At 37.5% G+C, this 23,010-nt stretch overlaps 2 protein-coding genes across 7 annotated transcripts in view; one reads left to right on the top strand and one right to left on the bottom strand.

Moving 5' to 3' along the window:
- Nucleotides 1-9,001, bottom strand: part of FGD6 (FYVE, RhoGEF and PH domain containing 6) — a 131,464-nt gene extending 122,463 nt beyond the window's left edge. For all 3 annotated transcript variants that reach the window (XM_059402333.1, XM_059402335.1, XM_059402334.1), the window contains exons 1-2: nucleotides 8,770-9,001; nucleotides 1,039-3,439 (exon numbers count right to left, since the gene is read on the bottom strand). In XM_059402333.1, coding sequence (XP_059258316.1) covers nucleotides 1,039-3,439; nucleotides 8,770-8,785 — 2,417 coding nt within the window. In that variant the 5' untranslated portion in view covers nucleotides 8,786-9,001. The remainder of the gene's footprint in view (nucleotides 1-1,038; nucleotides 3,440-8,769) is intronic.
- A 279-nt stretch (nucleotides 9,002-9,280) lies between these two features.
- The window catches only part of VEZT (vezatin, adherens junctions transmembrane protein), a 65,624-nt gene continuing 51,894 nt past the window's right edge, over nucleotides 9,281-23,010 (top strand). For 3 of the 4 annotated variants that reach the window (XM_059402329.1, XM_059402327.1, XM_059402331.1), the window contains exon 1: nucleotides 9,281-9,442. In XM_059402329.1, the coding sequence (XP_059258312.1) occupies nucleotides 9,407-9,442 (36 nt within the window). In that variant the 5' untranslated portion in view covers nucleotides 9,281-9,406. The remainder of the gene's footprint in view (nucleotides 9,443-23,010) is intronic. The other variant, XM_059402328.1, reaches the window with a different exon arrangement.

Below are 23,010 nucleotides of genomic sequence, written 5' to 3'. Positions count from 1 at the left end.
TGACTCATTTTCAACTAAGAATATTAAAATAAAATTGTCTTAAAAAAAAAAAAGATACAACTCAAAATCTTGGTGGAGCTTAAAACTGAATACAGAATATCAGACTGTATAAGCTATACCTTAAGACAAATGGAGATAAAACCTATAAAGATACCACAGCATAATGGGGAGATCAGAATAGGAAATAAACACTTCCTACTAGGTCTGTAAAAGCTTCATGAAGTCAACGGTTGCTGAGCTGGACCATCAAGGACAGTCAAGGTTTCAATAAGAAAGTTGGAGAAGGGATACCAGAGGTAGTAAACACATATTAAAAAATGAGAAAGAAAAGATAATAGCTTTCCATTTCCTGTGTTTTTCCTATATCCATATGAAGCCAGCAATTAGTTTTCAAAAAGCAAAATAACTAATCGTCAGAGTAGGAAATTTTGTAAATTTCGAGGTTTTAACTGACGAGGACACCATAGGCAAATGCATGGATTTCAAACTCCACAAATTCCTTTTTCTTTCTTTCCTTTCTTTTTTTTTTTTTTTTTTAAGTAGGCTCCACACCCAGTGTAGAGCCCAGTGTGCGGTTCAAACTCATGACACAGAGATTAAGACCTGAGCTGCGATCGAGTCAGACACTCAACTGACTGAGCCACCCAGGCACCCCCAAACTGCACACATTTCTTACACCTAACAAATAAACGTCACTGATCTGGCCAATTTCCTCCCCTAAATTCCTGCTATTCCTTCTACGTTGGTGCTTTGGAGGCCTGCAACCTTGCTGTTCTAGGTCTCCTTTGTACTATCTACACTACCACTGGTTCAAATTCTTTGAATCAGATACTAAAATAAGTCAGCTATTTTAAGCCTGCATTGAAAATACCCATACTGACTATGATAAAAGAACACTGCAGTTTGAAATAATTTAATATGTGCTTAACTAAACCACTCTCTTACCAAGTGATTTCCCCCCATCTCACAGCATTCTTGGGAGGTTAATTTCAGTAATAAATGCAAAAGCACAGTGTCCATCTGGCACCTAAGTGTTACCTGGAATGCTGATGTCTGGGTCCAAGTTGCAACTGGCCACCTGGAGCTTCATATGGCTCTTCTACCTCGTACACATTTGCATCAGTGTCCTCCATGCCTCTGGAATTCTGCCATTCTAACTCGGGAGTTTTCCCTATGGCCATTATAAATGGCAAGTTTTCATACTCTGGTATTTCCTCATAATGGCGTACATTTTCATACTCTGGGGCACAGCCACTTGTGACAGATTTGCAAGGCGCCTGAGATAATGACTCCCTGGAGAGTATTTGGTCATCCAAAGACTCAGCTCGTGGTCCATTAGCTGCACTGGTCTGGCCCCGGGACTTCTTCCTCTTCTTTTGAGATTCCAAGCTATAGTTATCTGCAGAATACGCCTTGATGGGTTTACTTCTCTTCTCTTCTACCAACATGCCATGCCAATCACTTTCAATTCCTTTCCTCTCCCCACCTGAGAGGCTGCCTGCAGTTGCGTTTCCAAGCTGGCTATTCTTGGACCAAAATTTCTGGAAGTCACTTTTCATGAAGCAGATGGACAATTTCATGTTCAGCAACTTCTTTAAAGAGTTTTTCTTCTGAGTGTCTTTGCAAGGCTTAGTGCACCTTTCCGCATCCATAGCAGATAATGATTTTGCTCGAGGCTTAGTTATGGCAGTTGAAAGCTCACTATTTGATGATGTAGTGACAGACTTTAAGGATTCTGGGTTCCCCGAAAAGGGTAAAATAGGATGAGGTAATTTCCACACTGGCTTTTCTGAAGCCCGTTTAGGCATATCAAAGGAGGATGACATACTGAGGTTTTGGGCACACACATGCTGAAGGTGAGTTCTTTCTAGACCTTTCTCTGAATTATTTTCTTCATTTGAGGGATAAGAACTTTTCTCCACAATCTCCTCTGAGGCAGCCTTTTTAAGCACTCCTGCAGCAGGCAAGCTGTGTCTTTGAGGTTTTTTGGGGACAATTCTTGAGGAATTTTCACCTTTTATTGTAGATTCCTTTTGTATTTGAGGGGCAGACACTCCCACATTGCAGGTAGTAGGCAAATGTTCATTGCAGGTTAATTTGAGCTGCTTTGGTAGGCTCATAGATAAAGTACTGTACCTTATAAAATTGGTCCCTTTGTCCACAGCAAGTGACATACTAGAATCATCTATTGTCTTGCTGTCAGAACTTAAATTAGAATCTGTTTCCATTTTTTCAAAGGAAGATGTTTCAGGACACACAGCTTTCTGTGGACTGACTAAATTTTGTCTGTCACCACTGCAGTCCACATTCAATTCACTTTTATTTCCTGGCTTCACTTTGTCCACCTGTTCCTGGTTACACAAAACATTATGATGAAGAACACTGATTTTATCGTTTTTCAAACCAGCTTCTAAAAGACAAGAAGAGTCACTGTCTAAATTCTCTGGTTCTTCAGTACTTTCACTAGGCACATCTACATACTTTTGACGTAACAGACGAGCAGCCCGTGTCTTTCTGGGCTTGGGGGTTGGAAATTTGGGAGTATGTGGTACTAAGTGAATTTCTAAGGGACCGAGGTCTTTGACTTCTGATTTCTTACTAACTCCATCTGAAGATAAAAAAGTACTACTTTTACCATTTTCCAGAGCTTCTTGTCCAGATGAATGAAAGCAAGTATTGCTTTTATCACTGCTAGGCTGATAGGTTTCATCACTAGGAAGCTGTAGGTGGCAATGGTGATGATCAGGAACTTTTTCAAAGCTGGACAGGGAAGGTGACAAATCTGCAAACTCAATTCTGAATTGTCTGTTGGAATTATAGCCATCATTAATTTCTGGGCTGTCTGTGGATCTGTGCTTCGGTAGGGAAATAAAAGGTGATGTTCGTTGTGTTAAAACATCTTTGAGCTTCTCTTCTAGGATGTTTGCCTTTAAAACGACTTCACTCTGGCTCTTGACATTCTCAACATTAGAATCACATCTACTCCTTGTTTTTACGGCTGAAGAGGACTCCTCAATTTTACTATATTCTAAGTTTTCATGCGTTTCCAGGGTCTCTAAAACAAGTTGCTTTACACACAAATTCTCTCTATTCCCAAGTTTATGGACACACTGAGAACTGCAGGAACACATTGGTAAAATATAATTACTGCTCTGATGCCCTACATTTCTACAGTCAGAGTTGTCGGCATTTTCAGGTAATTCCTGTTTGTGCTCTTCCAGGTTTACAATGATTTTCCTTGATGCTGACTGCCCAATGTCTCTAACAGGTGAGCCCTTCAGAACTTTTGGTTTCGGGGCTATTGCTGGTTTGGTTTTCTTTGTTGATGGTGGAACACTAGAAATCACAATATCGGGTTTGGGTGCAACAGGAGGTGGAGCTGGCTTATTATTTGCTACCACAAACTTTGGCTTAGGGGCCACTGGTGGCTTCTTAATCTCTAGAAAGGAAAAAACAATAATATGATGCTAAAAAACAAACAAAAAACGCCAAAGCAAAAGATGATAAATAAATAAATTTGATAACATTTTTACTTTTTTTGATAATATGGTGAGCTTGCATTTTACTAGGTAGATTATATTTCATTGAAGAGTCCACATTACTCCTGAAAATTCCTTAAATTGACCTTCAATTCCAATATACAAAGCTCTGGGTACAGTGTACATTTCTTAGCAAGTCCAATAAAGTTTTCTTCTAATTCTGGAACAGATTACCGTATCTTCAGTGGACACTAAATGAAATCATTGGTATAGAAGAAGAAAGTAGTATTTTAGTTCATCTGCTGAGTGCTGAATGAATTTGTCTCAGTTATATAGACATGAAACCCTTTAACATTATATATCAATAAGTAGTGGTATTCTTCTACCTCAGTGATATACCATAGAGTTGTCTAAGTGCCTTTTCTCAAGAATCTACTTCACTAGAACCCCCAAAACTATCCTAAAAAGGAATACAGAAATCAGAAATTTTCCAAACTTACAAACAAAACTAGTTCCTCTATATTATTTGATTCATTATGAAGTTGGTATTTCTCTGTATGGGGAATATTACTGGGAATTTTCATTATAATCCCTCACAGAGCTTTATTTTTTTAAAAAATCATGTGTGTAGGTTCAACTACATGTCTGATCAGTCAGAGTTTCTGGGCATACAGCTTCTTTTAAGTTCTTTTAAGTTCCACAGGTGAATATACTGTGTTCCCTTTATTAATAAGCACTCTTCTAGAGCATTTCAAAGACAATTTCTACTGTAGCAATCCTTTCCTAACATTATATCAAAAGCACTTAACAAACACCTATTTTTCTTAAATAAACACCGATTATACTATGTTAGTTTTGTACAGACCTGGTCCTAGCCTAAAGTCACCTAACAAAAGCCTCATACAAAAGACCTATAAGATGAAAATTATATAGAACTCAAACATCTGGTTTTTTGTTTTGTTTTGTTTTGTTTTTCAGTTCTTTTAAGTTTTTCCACCTATACTATCACTATCACCTAGTCACATTTCCCCAAGGACACCTGAAGTAAAAATACTTTATTTTATCTTAGTCTTACACTTCATGTTTGTTCTTTAACAGGATTTAAAGCTTAATAAAAGCTAGATTTACTGGAAAAAAAAAACCAATTTTTCAAAATATCTTTTGGACATTAAGTATTTGAATATACAGAGGCATTATACTTCATTTAGTGATGATTTTTTTTTTCAACAAAGGAAATTTCAAGAGAAGTCACAACGTTTGGTAAGGTATTAGAGGAAAGTTGGGGTTGGGGGAGGATAGGGTGTTCTATTTCCTTTTACCAACCATTTTCCCAAGCCAAGGTCACATGATAACACATGCTTTCTCATTCAATTCCTGGGTGTACTGTCCTGATAAAGATAATAAAATACTTCCAAAATAAATTAATATAAATTCCCAAAGCTATACAATTTCAGTTAACTATTTAATAAGCATGTTATTTTTGTTTACATTAAAAAAAACTGTAAAACCATTCAAAGGCTGAAGATAAACCTTGCTATAATAGTCTATTAAACTCCTGACCTATTAAGTCTTAAGACAAAGTAGGAATGCCCAAGGCCTTTTCCAAACCTCCCACCCTACCCCAGATAATGAAACCTGACAAGCTGTCATGTTGACTTCCATAACCATTCTTAAAACATCCTACCTCTGGGATTTTTGAAGGAATTATAAAGAAAAAAAAAGCCCATTTTGCAAGATGGAAAGAGTTCTGGAGATTTGTTGCAAGGCAACTTGAGGGTCTTTAACACTACTGAACTATACATTTAAAAATGGCAAAGACGGTAAATTTATGTGTATTTTCCATAACTAAAAAATACCCCAAAGCAAAAACCCAGTCTCATCAAATCAATCTTTTACTTTCTGAATCTTAGTGTACTGTTAAAAGCCATTTAACCAATCAATTTTTGCGTTTTAGTTACATTGTTTTTTAATCTTTGGTATCAGTTTTACTCTTCTTTAAATGTGTTTTATGAGTCCTCTTCCAAGAGTCATAAATCCCTATCCTTAGTGTTGCAGAAATTCAAGTAACTATATATGAGCTGTGGTTGATTCCCAACGAATATAGCATAGCGTTATACACCTAACATTCAACACATACTCATTTAATTAAATAAATAACTGTGAACTTCAGCCTGCTACTCATAAACTGTGTATTGGAGGTAGCAGATAACATAACTCAAAGATCTGGTTGCCTCAGTTTCCTTGTAGATGAGGATGTGGAACAGATCTCTAAATCCTATATGATTCTGAGATTATAACTTATGTGATCCTTGCTTCAGGAGAATCCTTACTTTCTGTAGTCCCTTTTCTCCATGTGATATTTCTTCAGAATAATTTTGTCAGTCTTCACCACTAGAAGGCAAGCTCCAGGAGAAGAGGCATTTTAATACATTGCTCTATTCTCAATACTGAAAACAGGGCCTGGGAATAGACAAAGCTGCCACATATACATACCCTTTAATATGCCTCAGTAACAGGAAATTTCTTTTAAAAAAAATCAGTATCCATTTAAATGTAGAACAATATTTTGAAAAGTTAGCAGGAATCAGCTTCAGCAGGATTACTGAATAAGTTTTTAATTATTAGTAAGAACAAGTGTTTAAGTCACTGGTACAGCAATATCCAAAATCATTTCTTAGTAGTAGTAGTCGTAGTAGTAGTAGTATTTAGTGGCTCTATTTTGAAAGAAACACAACTCAAAAAATAAAAAGCCATTATATTACAGCCTGTTTCTGTCACTCTTGAAATAAGTGCATGATGTTTGGAAATGCACCCAGCACCTTTGGATTTTAATACTGTATCAACATTTAGACCCAAAAGCTGTAGAGCAAAGCAGCAAATCTTTTTATTTACACAGCTGTTTGGCTCCAGGGGAAAATAAGGTAAGAAAGTAAAGCACCGGTACCATTTTACTATTACAAACATACTTGTCATCTGTTACACACAGATGGCTGTGGTTCACGTACACACTTTCCTAGCTACTGGATCAGCCAAAAGGCAAAACACAGGCATTAATGAGGCTGTATCTGTTTTAAAGAATATAAAATATACACTGATGATCTCTTTCCTTTTTCACAAACTGACTAGAATAATTTAAAAATCTCTATTATGGGCATACTCATTCACAGATGCAGAAAAAAAAGCAAGCTCTCCTTTAGGATATTTGTAACGCAAAATGTTCTACAACATTTCTTTAATTTTTTTATTTTTTATTATCTATCTTATTTTTTAAAATTAAGACAACCATCCCAAATACCACAGATTAGATTCAACATAAACATCCCCTTCCCCAACTACAAATAATATTCCTAAAGTTTTAAAGAATTTTATTATTGTACCAAAAAAAGCATCATAAAGAGCTTGTAAGAATGATGACCACATAATTTTGTAAGAAAAGAATGGAAATAAAACCCCAGTTTTCTTCCATATTCTCCATTTAGACATGAGAAAGAATTATAAAAAATCTCAACAGATGGGTGAACAAAAAGGTAGTTAATGCTTCTCAGCAAGCCAGGCTAAAAACCAACTAACTCAGCTAAACACAGGAAGTGTTCCTCTTTTAAACACCACAAAAATGTTTGTGGATTTCTTTAATTGTAAAGTTGATAAAATATAAAAATAGCTTGCATCATTCTCCGGTAAGTCAAATGAAAGCATCATAAACTTCCAGACCGAACCTTAGATCAGATTCACACATCTAAATGTCAACTTAAATGTTCCTGTACCTGTTCATTATCAACTGTTAGGGCTAGAACTTAAAATGATACATTTAAGGTATGAATATTTTAAATGTGTTTGACACTTGGAAGGAGGGGAAGGCTAAAATGGCCAGAAAGATTTTTAAATATCCGACCACTTAAAATTTTAACTAACTGGATTGGGTCAGTAATAAAGAAAAACTGAATGGTGAGGCACAGAAATTTAAGATGAAAATAGTTCACCTCAAGTAAGTAAAAAGTCTTCCCTTAGTAAGGAAAAGAGAGTTTAACTTCCATAGTATATGGTAACATATCTCCTCTACATACATGTAACATTAAAAAGGAAACATGCACAACATCTTCCGATATACTTCATTCCTTGCTTTCTTATTGCTGTTGGCTAACTTCTCGCCTTGTTAGTTGTAATCGGATTACATCGAGCGACGCAACGCTCCAATATATCTGTTTTAGAAATAATACAAATCAGAACATTTAGAGTGCTGTTTGACAGCTTCAAGTTGCAGGAATTTAAAACAAATGCCAAGAAAAGCAAAGAAAGTTTAATTGTGCTTAAGTGCTGATTCTAGAAGCAAGTTTGAGGGGAAGCCTTACATCGTTTTTCTATAAAATTTCTAGTGAAACGTGTTTTTCTTTGAACATGGCCAAAAAACACATAGAAAAAAACCCACAATACTCCATATATTACTAAGTTCTGGTTTAAAAAATTAACCTATGGTCTTATAAAGTGATTTTAATAGTTATCTGCAATGACTTTACTAATTATTTTCAGAAAATAAGAACTGTTTCTTAAGATTGTTTAGAAATACAACGTCGAGAATTGCTCAAACTCCACACAAAGGTAAATTACAGGCTTTGTCATTTGGAGGCAGAGAAAGGACTCTGGAAGGCAGACAGAAAATAAGGGTTCGTTTACACTAATCAGGTAGAAAAAGAAAAAAAAAAATCCATAAAAACTGGGTGAAGAGGAGCAAAAAAACTGCCATCGACAGACAATTCTACGCCCCTGCTTTTCAGATAACAGAGGGAAAACCACCAGGGCTGGAGTCACACTGTCTAAAGTTCTCCGGCCAGTAAAGGTCAGGGTTTCCAGCAGAGACTAGGTTCACAGCGACTCAGCACAGTGGCTGAGTTCAGCCGTCCGGGAACACTGCCTTTCCTAGAAGAACTGATTTCTTAACATGGGAACCTAAACTACTTCCACACACAAATGCGAAGTCCCCCAGACTTTAGGAGGGACGAGCAAATGTCTCCCTCGTCACATTCCGTGATTCACCTGGCGCAAAGAGCTCCCAACACGGGTGTCCGCTTAAAGGGAGGTCCCAAGAGACACCCCATTTCCAACCAGCCCCTCTCCGCAGGAAGGGACGAGAAAATCCGGAGGCACAAGCCGTCCGCTCCCCCATTTGCTCAGCCCTCGGGAAAGGTAGGGGGAACACCGTTAACGCACCCGTGAGGAGAAAGTTGCTCCAGAGCCCAAGACTAGCAGCGCTCCCTCCAAACTTTCCGGCGGCAGCGCGAGCGCCGTCACTTACCCGCGGCAGAAGTCATGATTCCCCGTGCAGCTCGCTTCCCCGCTCGCCCCCCTCAGTCCAAGCTCCTCTTACACTCCATTGTTTCGAGAGTTTGAGCAGAAGAGCAGAGACTCCGCAGCGCCCGCATTCCGTCCCGCTGCCCAGCGGCGCAACCCGAGCGCCGCACAAAGGACGCGACCGGCTTCAGGGACCCGGCGGCGCTCCCGGGCGCGAGCCGCAGGCGGCGGGCGGGCACGAGCGCCACCCAGCCGAGCTCTGAGAGGACGGCCAGGCGCGGGCACGAGCAAGGCTCACCGCGGCTCCGCCGGCGCGTGCTCCTCTCCAGCTCCAAAAAAAATAAAAAATAAAAAATCAGTGTTTCAGGCGCCCCCTGCTAGTCGCGGCCGTAAAAGGCGGACAAAAGCTCCAGGCTCCTCCAATCAGCGGGCTCGAGCTTCCGCCCGCTCCCGCCCCTCCTGCCCACACGCTCATGCTCTGTTCCAATAAGTGGTCCTGAAAAGGGGGCGTGAGCTGCGAGCATTCTGGGAATTGTAGTTTTCTGAACAGAAGAGACCGTTCTGTAGCAGAAGCCGGGGTGCTGCCTGTTCTCCCGCCTTCATTTCCCATCGTGCTGAGGCGGGTGGCATGGCGGAGAAGGATGACACCAGAGTTTGACGAAGAGGTGGTTTTTGAGGTAAGGGGAAAATGGCGGTGGGTGTGGATTGCCTTTGTTTAAGAAGGTCAAGGGGGAAGGCGAAGGGCCGATCCCGGGAGAAGGGATCCGGCGACGCTCTTACCAGCCTGGGTCACCGAATCTCGGCGATTTCGGGGCCTAGAGTTGGTCGCCTCCTGACAGGTGTAGCCCCGGGCACCCTCGCCGTGGCAATCTCCGCCTCAGGCCCGCCCAGAATTCTCAGCTGGGGCCCCGGTTGCTAGGCCGGTGGTCCGGAGCCCTGCCTGTTCCTTCCCGGGAGATGGATACGCCGCGGGGCTTCTGCGCCCGGGTGGGGCGGGGCCCAATCGTGCATTTTGGATACTCCTCAGTACTGCTTAGCCTCCCCCTTTTTCATCCTCGATTTTTTGGGTCAGTATCCAGAAGTGGCTCAGGTCACTGTTCCCGATCGAGGCGTGGTCCTCGTTAATGAAGGCAGCAGGTGCCAGTTTTCTAACACGTTGGAAAATCTGTATGGGGACCTACTGAGAGTGATTAGGACCGAGCCATCTCAACATCTAGGTTCAATTCTTTTGTCCTTTGCTGTTGGCGCTAGGTGTAGCCAGTTCCTCTGACTCGAGGCTCTGGGTGTGAGTGCTTTTGTGTGGGACTATTTTAAGACGTTCTCTGCCATCTTGAATGGGAGGAAAAAAAAAAAAAAAAGGCAGGCGAGTGTTTTATTGCCGTTTATCTATCCGATACAGGTGAAGCTCACACGCAGTGTAGATATATTGCATATATGTATGCTCTATGTTCACTCATCCAACCAGATTTTAAGGAATTTTTAAAAAGAAATGGCTTATTCCATACACTGGGAAAGCTAGCTATTAAAGAGTGCAGAATGATAAATGTCGAAATATGTATTAACTGTTACTGGAGGATTGATGTGGAAACGGCACTCTGTTGGTGTGGTCTCAGAGAAGCTACACCCAGAAAAGGATATCGGAGGTACATGGTAACTATGAATCGGATTAGAACGAATGGAGAAAATGCATTCCCGGGAGAGAGAACTGAGCATGCCAAGGTTAGGAGGTGTGAAGGTACCTGGCGTGGATTTTTCCAGAGGCTTGAGCGTGGAGGGTCGCTATATAAAGTGGTTTGATGTGGCTAGAATGTGGAAGTAGTGGAAGATGAGGTCGTTTTACCAAAACGAACAGTGGATTCGAGGAGCTCATTTGGGAAGACAAGTATCTGAATTTTGGAAATGAGAGAAGAAATAATGGAATGATGGCTTGGACAGGTAATTCTTAGAATTACAGGTAAAATCAAGGAAACTGTTACATATTGAAGGTGGGAGCTGAAGGAGACAAAAATCTAGGTTGCTCAGATTTCTAGGGTAAAGAAAGCCAGGCGGATGTTTTTTTTGTTTTGTTTTGTTTTTACCCTATTTTTTCTTAGATTTCTGAATATAATAGTAATGCTCAAAAAAAAAACATATTTCATTGTAGAAAATAAACCATTAAATTAAAATCATCCTTTATCCTACCAATCAATGATGGCTGCCATTAACATTATAATATTGTGTTCTTACAGACTTTTTTTAAAGCAAGTGTATGTTTAGCGTGTGACATTTTTTAAAACAAAAGGTATCATAGCATGTAGAATTTTGTATGTATTTTTCATTTAAAATTTTCATGAGTCTTCATTCATTACTCTTTGAAAACATTATTGATAACATAATATTCCAGCATGTGTGTGTATTTTAATATAACAGTTTTTCCATTATGGACAGTTAAATTGTTTCAAAACACCGTTGTAATAACACTGATATGATTCCATCTTTAACTGCAGCTCTGATTTTTCCTTAGAATAATTTCTAGACATGAAACTAGTGGGTCAAAAGGATATGACAATTTTTAAAGACTCATACAAAAAGGTTATACTATCTTACATTTCCATTAGGAATAAGAATATCAATTTCACCAAATCCTCAGCAATGGCTTTTTTAATTTCTTTTAATCTTTGCTAATTTGGCAGGGAAAAATATCATTCCATTGTTCTAATTCATATTTTATGGATTCATTGGAACCATTTTTTTTTCTTTCTTTGCATGTTCTTTTTGTGTATTTTGTTCATTTTCCTCTTAGACGCTAGCTTCTTTTTTTTTTTTTTTTTAATTTTTTTCTTTGGTGAGGTTGGGGGCGCGATGCAGAGGGAGAGACAGAGAATCTTACTTAGGCAAGCTCCACTGCCAGTGCAGACCTGAAGCCTGAAGCCAAGAGAGCTCAATCTACCACGCTGAGATCATGACCTGACCCCAGATCAAGAGTCCCAAGACTTAAGCAACTGAACCATCCAGGCACCCCTTGATGCCAGCTTCTTAAAAATTAATTTGTAGGGGCACGTGGATGGCTCAATCAGTTAAGCATCTGACTCTTGGTTTTAGCTGGGATCATGATCTCGCAGTTATGGGTCGAGCCCCATTTCCAGCGCAGTGCAGAGTCTGCTTCAGGTTCTCGTTTCTTCCCCCTGCTCGTTTGCTCACTTGCTCTATCTCTCTCTTTCTCTCAAACAAATAAATAAAATATTTCTTTATTGATTTGCAAAAACAAAAAAAATTGATTTGCATGAGTTCTTCATGTGTTACTTAACCTTATTACACTTGTAGAAAATCATTTCCAATTTGCTGTTTATTTGCTTTTTATCATATGATCTTTATTGAGGGATAATATTCATAAGAAAAGTATACAAATCATAAATGTGCAGATTGACAAATTTTAACATGTTGAATACACCCATGTAATCAATAGCCAAATCAAGAAACAACATCACCGAGCCCACCAGAAGTTACTTACCTCTTATTTCCTTTGTCAGTCCTGCCCACCTCAGAGAAAACCATTATTCGGACTTGTAATAACTACCTTAGTTTTGCCTCCACTGTGCAATTGCATTTGTATATGCTCTTTTTTTAGCTGACTTTTTTTGCTCTCTGGTTTTGTTAGGTTCATCTGTATTGTCATGCGAGCATTTTTTATTTCTCCATAGTATTCCCTGTGAATGTATGACAACTTTTCAGTCTGTTCTACAGTTCATGGTTTGGGTAGTTTCCCATTTGGGACTATTATGAATAGTGCCGCTTAGAATATACGTTTTGTTGAACGTTTTTCTGTTGAGTATATACTTAGAAGTAAAATTACTGAGTCATAGGAGATGCACATATTCACCTTTTGTAGATTTTGTCAAATACTATTCCAACCCAGCTGTACCAGTTTATACTCCTCTACCAGCAGTATATAAGAGGTCTGGTTCTACTACATCCTTACCACCACTTGCTAATATTAGTCTTTCTTGTTAGCCTTCTGGTCTGTCCTCTTGCCTTTAATTTGCATTTCCTGATAAAAAAAAGAGAGTCTTTTTATATGCTTATGAACCCATCCATTGTAAAATCCACTTTTGTAAAGCCAGTATATGTTTTTTGCATATTTTTCAGTTCTGCTATCTCTTGTACTTATTTGAAGGAGTTCTTTACATATATTGGATACCAGTCTGGATATATATACCTCAAATATCTCAGAATATATGTGGCACTCTCTTAATAGTGTCTTTTTTTTTTTTTTTAAGATTTTATTTGACAGAGATCACAAGTCGACAGAGACCCACAGAGAGAGAGGAAGGGAAGCAGGCTCCCTGCTGAGCAGAGAGCCAGATGCAGGGCTTGATCCTAGGACCCTGAGATCATGACCCCAGCCGAAGGCAGAGCCTTTAACCCACTGAGCCACCCAGGCACCCCTTAATAGTGTCTTCTAATGAACAGAAGCTCTTAACTCTTATAATCCAATTAAACCTTTTTCTTTTTGTGGTTAGTGCTTTTAAAGAAATATTTGCCTACTTTAAGGTTAGACAGATACTTTTTTTAAAAGCTTCATTTTACCTTTTGCCTTTAGATCTGTCATCCATCTGAACTGATTTTTATATGGTCAAGTAAAGATCAAGTGAAGATCAAATAAAGATCAACATTATTTTTTTTTCCCTGAATGGATGTCCCATTAACTCGTATTTACTCAGCAGGTGATTCTTTCTCCCACTGAACTACCTACTGTGTTGCTTTTGTAATAGATCAGGATACCTTGAATGTGTGGCTTTATTTCTGGATACTCTCTTTTCCATTGATCAGTTTGACCATTCTTGTGCCATAACACATTAATTTAATCACTATAACTTTTTATAATGGGTTTTAGTGTCTGGTAGGAAAAACCTTTCAGCTTTATTTTCCTTCGGGGTTGCTTTGTCTATTTTTGGTCCTTTGCATTTCCAAATAAATTTTAGAAACAGCCTGTCAGTTTCAGTTGAAAAACAACCTACTGAGATTCTGACTGGGATTGCTTTGAATCTGTAGCTTGATTTAGAGAGACTCACCTGGTCTTTACAATACTGAATCTTTTAATCCATGAATTCTTTTACTGCTCACCTTTAAATGAGTCAGTTTCTCATCTCTGTGTTCTAGAAATGATTTTACGAACAGGGAATGCAGGGAACAAAAATAATTTCCTTCTGCCCTTGTGAGTTCTTGACTAAGACCCTTGGTACTAAAAGATACATTAACAAGAAAAAAAACAAGTTTGTTAACATGTATACCTCATGTATATATGGGAGATACTATTAAAAACCAGAGCTAGATAGTATTTAAGCAATAAAAACAGGTTTTAATCCCAACCATCAAAATAGGAGAAAAGAGATCTTTGTGTAGAACCAGGCTCAGTTGTAATTATAGCACCGGCAAGTGGGAACTTCGTTTCTAAGAGGAGACCCTGGGGTTTGAGGGGTTTTGGTTAAGCTGACCTAATAAGATTCTTGGTGAAGACAGGCCAGGGGGTGTTGGGACATCAGCCTGGGAGGATAGTGGAAGATGAGGAACCCAGTGTCTATCAAGCTGAATCTGAGAACACATGATCACAATCATAAGCAACAACGTAAGAATCAGGAGACCATCACCACAGCTGCCTCTCAGTAACCCACAAAGCTGGTGCAGTGGGACTGTAACTCAGAATCTATCCACTGTCTCTACTATAATTGCCTCTGCATGACCAGAAAGCCGGTAACACATACTGGGAGGAAGGGAGGGAAGGAGGAGATAAGAAAGGAAAAAAATGAAGGAAGGAAGAGAAAAAGAAAAAGCCCAGTTTATATCTAGCACTCGAGCTGCAAAATAATTTGGGAAATCTTACCTTTAGCTTTCCTGTCTCTTTAACATAAGAGGCACACTATAAAGAAGGAAGATAAAATGGAGGTTGAACAAACTCAGTTTATCACAACCATCATAGGACCTAACGTCTGTTTCCCTAAGAAAATTTTACTGGATATATTTGGTGTATTTGTTTTAATACTGTTATTATAATGACTTTCAGAGTCAGAAATCAGACTCATTTATGTCTTAAGACTTACTCAAAATGTCATATGCTACCTTAACATTAAAATTTAACATTTTAAGTCAACCATAATTTTACAAAATATTCCAAATACATTCTTTCCCTGCTTAAAACTCTTTTTTAAGTGTTTTGATTTGATATCAACTTAATACCAGTTTCCTGGAGTATTAATCAACCTACTATTTTTTTTCTTATAATTTTGGCCCAGAGGTCACATTTGAGTTGTGATAGTCTGGGTGAGCTAGGGGTACACTGAAAGATGGTGTTGTAGAGGAATTAAGAAAGGAAAGGAAGAGTGAGATTCCCAGGTCTGGGTCCCAGTCCTTGCCTGAGAATCTGACTGCCTTCATTTTATCAGTGCTAGATTCCATATATATATGTTCAAAGTTAATTTAATTATCTTGGAGCCCAACTACCCCAGGAGGCTCCAGTGAAAAGGACAGTGTAACCTCAGACTTGGACCTTGCAGGCTGAACAAAGTTAGAAAATTATGAACAGCATATCTAACATGGGTACTAAACAAATAAATACTGAAATATCAGTATCATCATTTTATTCCATAATGTTACCTTTAAGATGTTTTGAGAGTAGGAAATCTCTATTGACCTTAGGCAGGTATTTAAAAGTTCTGATGTTGCCCCTTTGTAGCTTTCATATCTTTTCATTATAAATTAATTGCAGAAACTTTGAGTCATTCATCCTATTTTGAATCCTTCCATTCCCAGAGGGAAGAGTACCTGAAAATAACTTTTTATCTGAAGGACAAATATTTCTACCTCTTTGCATTATTTGTAGTGCCTCTAAACCATTGTAATTCCCTATAGGGCTACAGAGTTGGCCTGAAGGTACCCTTTATTCGTTCACATTCCTGTCGGTAGTAACCGTGCTCCCTGTAGTTGAACTCTTTCTGGTGGTTGTTGAGATTCATTCTCTTTTCCTTTGTTAATGACTTGAAAGCTAAATTTTGCGCCTCTTATATGGATCTCTTTCCCTCCTTCATACTTCTTAGTAAAGTATTAAATGTTAACTCTTTGTTGGGACTATGTTCAGGTTTAGCTCCCCTATCCCAATCCCCACACTAAATCAACCAGATAAATGTGAGATGGCTCTCACACAGTCTTGCACATTTAAAAGTAAATTTTAAAAATCCTCTCTCACTCAGGGCTCCCGCAGGTAGCTTGGTTGAGCGTCCAGCTCTTGATTTCTGTTCAGGTTATGATCTCAGAGTTGTGGGATTGGGCCCTGCTTTGGGCTCTATGCTGAGCCTGGAACCTGCTTGGGGTTTTCTCCCTGCCCTTCACTTGTGTTTGCTCTCTCTCTCTTTCTCTCTCTTTACAAAAAAAAAAAAAAAAAAATCCTCTCTTGAGAGATTCTCCTATTTTTATATTATTTTTATTGTTTTATTTTTTATTTTTTAAAATTTTAATTCCAGTATGCCTTATATTTTTAGAGGTTGTTATACATCTCTAAAAAAGTTAAGGCATTTTTTGTAAGTATCATTTGTGGATTCTTTTCTCCTTGCATTATTGATTTGACCTAGTGGAAGTAAATTGGTTTTTTTTTCTATGAATATATATTTTGACAGTATTTGCTATTTTGATAATGGAGTTGCTTTCTGGAATAATTATAAAATTTAAGGTAATATATCATTTTATTTTCACTTAAAATGTATCTTCAGTTTTCTGTAGTACATAAAGTTCTCCACAGTTGCATTATATAAAATACTATGTTACTGAATAGATTGGAGTCATAGCAAAATTCATGCTTTTATCTGTAGTAGAAAGAATACTTATTAATGGAGTTATTAAATTAGAACCCTATTGACATAGAAGATTAACCAGTAAGGCCAAAGCTAGGTTATTACCAGATGTACAATAGTAAGTATATTTAACAGGAATTATAAAAATTATTCTTGGGGAATAAGTCTTTGATTTTTTTCTGTATGGGTCATGTTGTTTCTTCCCTTTTGGTTTCTTCACATAGCCTCAGAGCTCTAATAAGGATTTTAACATTTAAAAAAATAAAATAAGGGGCACCTGGGTGGCTCAGTGGTTAAAGCCCCTGCCTTTGGCTCAGGTTATGATCCCAGAGTCCTGGGATGGAGTCCCATGTTGGGCTCTCTGCTCAGTGGGGAGCCTGCTTCCTCTCTCTCTCTCTCTCTGCTTCTCCACCTATTTGTGATCTGTCTATCAAATAAATGAATAAAATCTTTAAAAAAATGAAAAATATAAAAAATAAAATAAAACCAATGAAACAAAAAGATTTGGGGCAAAAAGAAAAAGACTTTAACATTTTTAAAAAATATATAAACATTCCAAAAGGTACTAAGGTCTCTCTCTTTTTTACTTATATGTGTTGCATTTATGCAACTTTCTTTATCTCAAGTTATGATATACAGTGCTTAAGTTATTTTTATGATTGTCTTAAGGGCTTTCCTTTTTTTTTAAGTTTTGAATTTAATCTCTATACCTCATGTGGGGCTTGAACTCACAACCCGAGATCAAGAGTTGTATATTCTTCCAACTGAGCCAGCCAGGTGCCCCAAAGGCTTTCATTTTTTAAAAGCGTTGGGGAAAGAGGACTATACTAGTAGTCAGGAGAATGACATTAATTAGCAAGGATCTCTTGAATGAATCATTTGATTTTTTTCTAAAATTTGTCCTATTTATTATAAAGGGGTTAACCAGATCATGCTTCAGTATTAAATTTTTCTCAAATCTTGTAAGTTGAATAAATGAGAGCCTTTATAGTCTTTCATTAATTAAGAAATACAGGAAAGAAATTCTTCCCATTTCCAGTCCCTTTTTAGATCAGAAACCCTTACTTAATTTTAGTTTTCCTGGGTCTGTACCATTGTTGCCTAAATTCCCAAAGTTGGGATTCTGCTGATTAATCCATACCATTTAATCTCATATCTCTTTAACCTTTGTTATTAAAGTGTCCTGTCCTTTTTTTTTTTTTTTTTTACTTTACCTTACAGATTCTCCCCTTCTGATGAAAGGACAGAATACATCATTTTGAAGTAAAATCTCTCCTTTATCTCTTAAAAGAACCACAAAATCTTTCTCTACTCTTTTTATTATTATCATTTGGGATGAGGAGAAAGGAGAATAAGGTTGGACATGATCTAGTAATTTCCAGACCTCATGTTAATGTCTGTTGCATGCTCTTCTCACAACAACATATTGCCAGTGTTTGACCTGGTTCTAATTATTTTTTTTTCCTGAAGTAGTTAAAAATGAGTTTTGCTTCCTCCCTTTACTTCTTCCCAGCATTCAGTAAGTGGCCCATTATATGACAATTGATTAACCAGATATTGGATGATATAAGGGTAGTGTCAGAACTAGAGAGCACTCAACCAACCATTGCTGTCTTCCTTTCTCTTAGTTAAGACCAAGTTACTGTGACTTTTTATATTCAGTTGATCATGTGAGCTGTGGAAGTCAATTTTCTCCCTTTGCATCTCTTCAGCTTTCTTTTTATGGTTATATTTGTCTTGGACTAGATACTATTGTTCTGAAGTACACTTGTGCTTTTGTGTAGAAAAAAAATGTAGTTACCCTTTTTAAAACTTTTTGTTGTGTATAACATTTCATGTAAGATTAATTGAATTGGATGCATTTTGATTGGAAAATTTTAGAAGCCTGCAGCCGGGAAAATTTATGAGTATATGTTTTACCTGCAGCTAGTATAAAAATATTTTAAAGACAAGTTTTAAGTAATATCTTTTAAAGGCATTTTAAAAACCCTATTTTTTCTATTACTTCTGAAGTCACTGAGTAATACTGAGTGAAAATGAAGAAATTATGTTGAGGTTTTTTCAAAGAGCTGCTTCTGATAGGAAAATGCTTAGTAATGATGAAGACACACCCTCCAGTTCAGTGGCCATTTTGTAGTGTAGCTCTTCTGGAGAAACAAGTGGGAACCATCAAAGAAAGAAGTGTATGGATCAAAAGAATATGGGCAGAAGTCAATAAATTTTTCATCTAGGTCAACTGGAGAAATTAAACTATGCTGCCCGTGAGTAGTAGTTTATTTAATAAATAGGACCAATTTTTATGGATGCTTTTTGCTTACTTAATCTTCTTGATTTCTGTGATTAGATTTTGCTTTGTTCGTATTGAGGAACAATTAAATTAATGCTTGGATTCAAGGCTTTGGGTGTAGTAACTTAGAAGTTATGTTGAAATGTGTCAACTCCAAAAGTATTCCCTGTTATTTCATAGTCAATCTTGCAAGGTACTTTTTTATGATATTATCTGTCCAAGGTTTAAGATTGGGAGTGGGGGAGGCAGTGAGTTGTTATTTTCAAATTATATTTTCTGATTGCATACTGATTTAAAGATAAGTGAGAAGTCTGTAGAAATTCAGTATATTGGCAATATAATTAATAGTAATGGGGAAATTTATTTTGTAGGGTTTGTTAATTATGACAGTTTTAGCTCTTCATTAAAAATAGAAAAAATAGCTATCTTGTGTAACTTGGTAATGACAGTCTTCCTCATCAGCTTATTTTGTGGTATTCTGCAGTTAGCCTGGAAGAAATAAGGGAATCAGCAATTAACTACAGGAATTCCTCCTTTTTCATTAGATTTTCCCAGGAAATTGCTGTTCTATATGTGATAATTACATTTAGACCTATAGCTTTAAATTATATTCAAAGATAAAAGAATCAAAATATTTTTAATTGCTAATAATCATTTCCAGGCTAATATTCTCCATCAAATGCCCTTAATTACAGACATCTTTTCCTTAAAGATTTTGTTTTGAATAAAAGATCTTTTAGAGATTCCTTTGACGTGGCAGAAACTTATAAAAATATTTAACATTATAGTACTTTCTCTTCTGAAGAAATAAAAAATGGATACAAATTTTAAAGAAAAGTTACCCATAAGTAATTTGATGAATTCTTTTAACAAGGGAATGGAAACAAAGGCTTCTAGGTAAGTACAGGTTTATTATAAGTTGAGGTGTTCATTAACTAAGTCACTTTTCCATTATACAATTTCATGTCTTTGTGCCAGTGCCTCCTGCCTCCTACCGCCTTCTATTAGTAGCTAACTGCCTTTTCCTATTGCTTCTTGTGTTTAATATAGAGTTGCAGAGATCAGATGACGTCTGTACTGACATCATACTATTAGGTATGGCTTTGATGTAGTACTGATATTTTAAGTAATGAAACTGTGTAATAGTTGACTAGATCAACTATTGATCAACTATTGTGTAATAGTTGACTAGATCAACTTTTGATATAGGAAAGAACACAGGATCATTCTAGTCATTTGCTAAGCTAACAGTTCAAAACCTTTTAAATCAGGCCTTATGCTGGGCACCTTTTCCACACAAATGACACATGAATATATTCTTATTATAAAAAAGTCAAATAATACAGGGAAAGCATTAGCTGACCCTTAATCCTCCTTTTCTTCCCCTGTTCCTCTTATCTTCCCAGAAGTAATCACTGATCACTGTAACCAGTTCTTTTCCAGATCATTTAGAGTGTGATTTATTCATATATATATATGCAAATATATGCATAATACCATAGGAATGTATCCTTTGACTTTTTAATAATGTAAGTGGGGTTCTTCAATGGCTATAGTAGTCAGTATTCTTATATGTACATTTAAGCATTCTTTTATAATTATATCCATAAAATAGATAGCTAGTAGAATTGCTCAGTCAATGGATATATTTATATTTTTATAGATATACTCCCACTTATAGTGTACGAAGTATCTTTTTCCTCATACCCTTGCCAACACTAAACATGATCAAATTTAACTGTTGCCAACTACCAGATTAAAATTATATATTTGTTTGAATTTGTACTTCTTCTATCAAGGATAAAGTCTAATATGTTTTTGTTTGTATTATTCCATTTGTATATTTTTTTCTTTGAACTGCCTTTTTCTATCCTTTGCCCATATTTTCAGTTTTTACTATTTTTTTATTGGATTATACAGTCTTAGTGTAAATTAAAGGAATCAGTATTGCCATATGTTGACCATATTTTCTTTCTAGTGTCGTAAGAGAGGTTGTTTTTTTTTTTAAGATTTTATTTATTTGTTTATTTATTTGACAGAGAGAGGGAGATTACAAGTAGGCAGAGAGACAAACAGAGAGAGAGAGGGAAGCAGGCCCCCTTCCGAGCAGAGAGCCTGATGCAGGGCTTGATCCCAGGACCCTGAGATCATGACCTGAGCCGAAGGCAGCGGCTTAACCCACTGAGCCACCCAGGTGCCTCGTAAGAGTTGTTTTAAAAACCCAGTGAGCTGGGGCACCTGGATGGCTCAGTGGGTTAAAGCCGCTGCCTTCGGCTCAGTTCATGACTCCCAGAGTTCTGGGATCGAGCCCCGTATCAGGTTCTTCGCTCGGCGGGGAGCCTGCTTCCTTCTGTCTCTCTGCCTACTTGTGATCTCTGTCTGTCAAATAAATAAATAAAATCTTTAAACAACAACAAAAAAACCCAGTGAGCTGGACTTGAAAGTAATTTGTAAGAATCAAATAGTATTGTTTTTATAGTCCAAAATTCTTTGCAGCCAGTATTAAGGTTGTGTAATCTGAGGTAAATACATATGAATTATAGCTCATCTGAAGAGGAGAGATTGAAAATAAATATTACCAGGAGAGTTATGATGTATTGAATTTTCTAACTTCATCTGTTAGATAATTTTAAAATTAACAAGTCCAGTTTCTGGTCCAAAAAAAAAACTATGCAAAGTACTATATTCAACTGAGTTAATGAATTAATTCTACATTGTTTATAGTGAATAAATTACAGTTTTGGCTCTATTGGTGACTTGTATTTTCAAATCCTGGCTCTATCATTTACTCTTTCTGTGACCTTGGCCAAGTTACTTGGTCTCTATATGTCTTATTTTCCTCTTATCTTAAATGAGCTCTGCCTCATAAAGTTATTACAAAGACGAAATGAGTTAGTAACATACAAATGCTTAGAAATGTGCCTGGCACAGTGTAGATACTCAGTAAATGGTGCTGCGTTGTTGCTGCTGTTTGGGGAGAAATTAGTAGAGAGAGAATCAACCAAACAGATGTGAACTGATACTGACCATTCTCTTGTGAGAAAAAAGTGCATCTCAGTATTATCAAACAGAATTAGCCACTTAGTACTGACATCTCCAGACCAGAGGTAAACACTGCTGTAACCTAAGAAATGGGCTGATAGAGCAGGTCAAGGACAATTTCCAGACTCCCACTACTTATGGACCCCAAAGCCTGTGGAAAACTGCAGCGCTGGAATACTTGCTTAATTGTGTTTGTGTGATCTTGATCATATCGACTCTGTCACCCTTGGTGACTGGATTTCTAAATTGGTACCCTGTTACCTGTTGATTATTTTTCTTTGCCTTTATACTTGAAATTTTTCCTTTGGTTTCTGCCTGAATTATTCCCAATTGTTACTTTATTAACCCTTGGCTAATAAAAACAGAACTCTCTTAAGGATGAGTAAACAGAAAAATCATGGAGCCCGGAGATCATAAGAACAATTCTATGACGATTTGGAGTTGCCACTCTCCAAGATATATTCACAGAAGGGGGGGAAAATCCACATATGTGTTTCCAGATTCAAGTGACCATAGTTCTATGAAACCGAAGTCCACCAGTGAAAGGGGAATAATTTGAGATGAGGACAACCTGAAGAGAGGGAAAAAAATATGACTGAATTAATAATTATACCATGCAGGACCAGCATTTTGAACTTTATAGAATATAAAATCTGGTATGGCAGTCATTTCGTGATCTGTTGGCTTTCCATACCTGAATATTAAAACAAGTATTTTTTTTTAAAGATTTTATTTATTTATTTGACAGAGAGAGAGATGACAAGCAGGCATAGAGGCAGGCAGAGAGAGTGGGGGGGAAGCAGGCTCCCTGCTGAGCAGAGAGCCCGATGGAGGGCTCGATCCCAAGACCCTGAGATCATGACCTGAGCGGAAGGCAGCAGCTTAATCCACTGAGCCACCCAGGCGCCCCTAAAACAAGTATTTTAAAACAATAAGGGGCACCTGGCTGGCTCAGTTGGTAGAGCATGCAACTCTTGATTTCAGGGTCATGAGTTCAAGCCCCACACTGGGCATGGAGGTTAATTTTTTTTTTTAAGATTTTATTTATTTATTAGACAGAGATCACAAGTAGGCAGAGAAGCAGGCAGAGAGAGAG

The sequence above is a fragment of the Mustela nigripes genome, chromosome 6 (assembly GCF_022355385.1).
Source record: "Mustela nigripes isolate SB6536 chromosome 6, MUSNIG.SB6536, whole genome shotgun sequence".
Taxonomy (NCBI): domain Eukaryota; kingdom Metazoa; phylum Chordata; class Mammalia; order Carnivora; family Mustelidae; genus Mustela; species Mustela nigripes.
The sequence above is the reverse complement of the archived record's forward strand: the minus strand, read 5'-3'. Positions and strand labels throughout refer to the sequence as shown.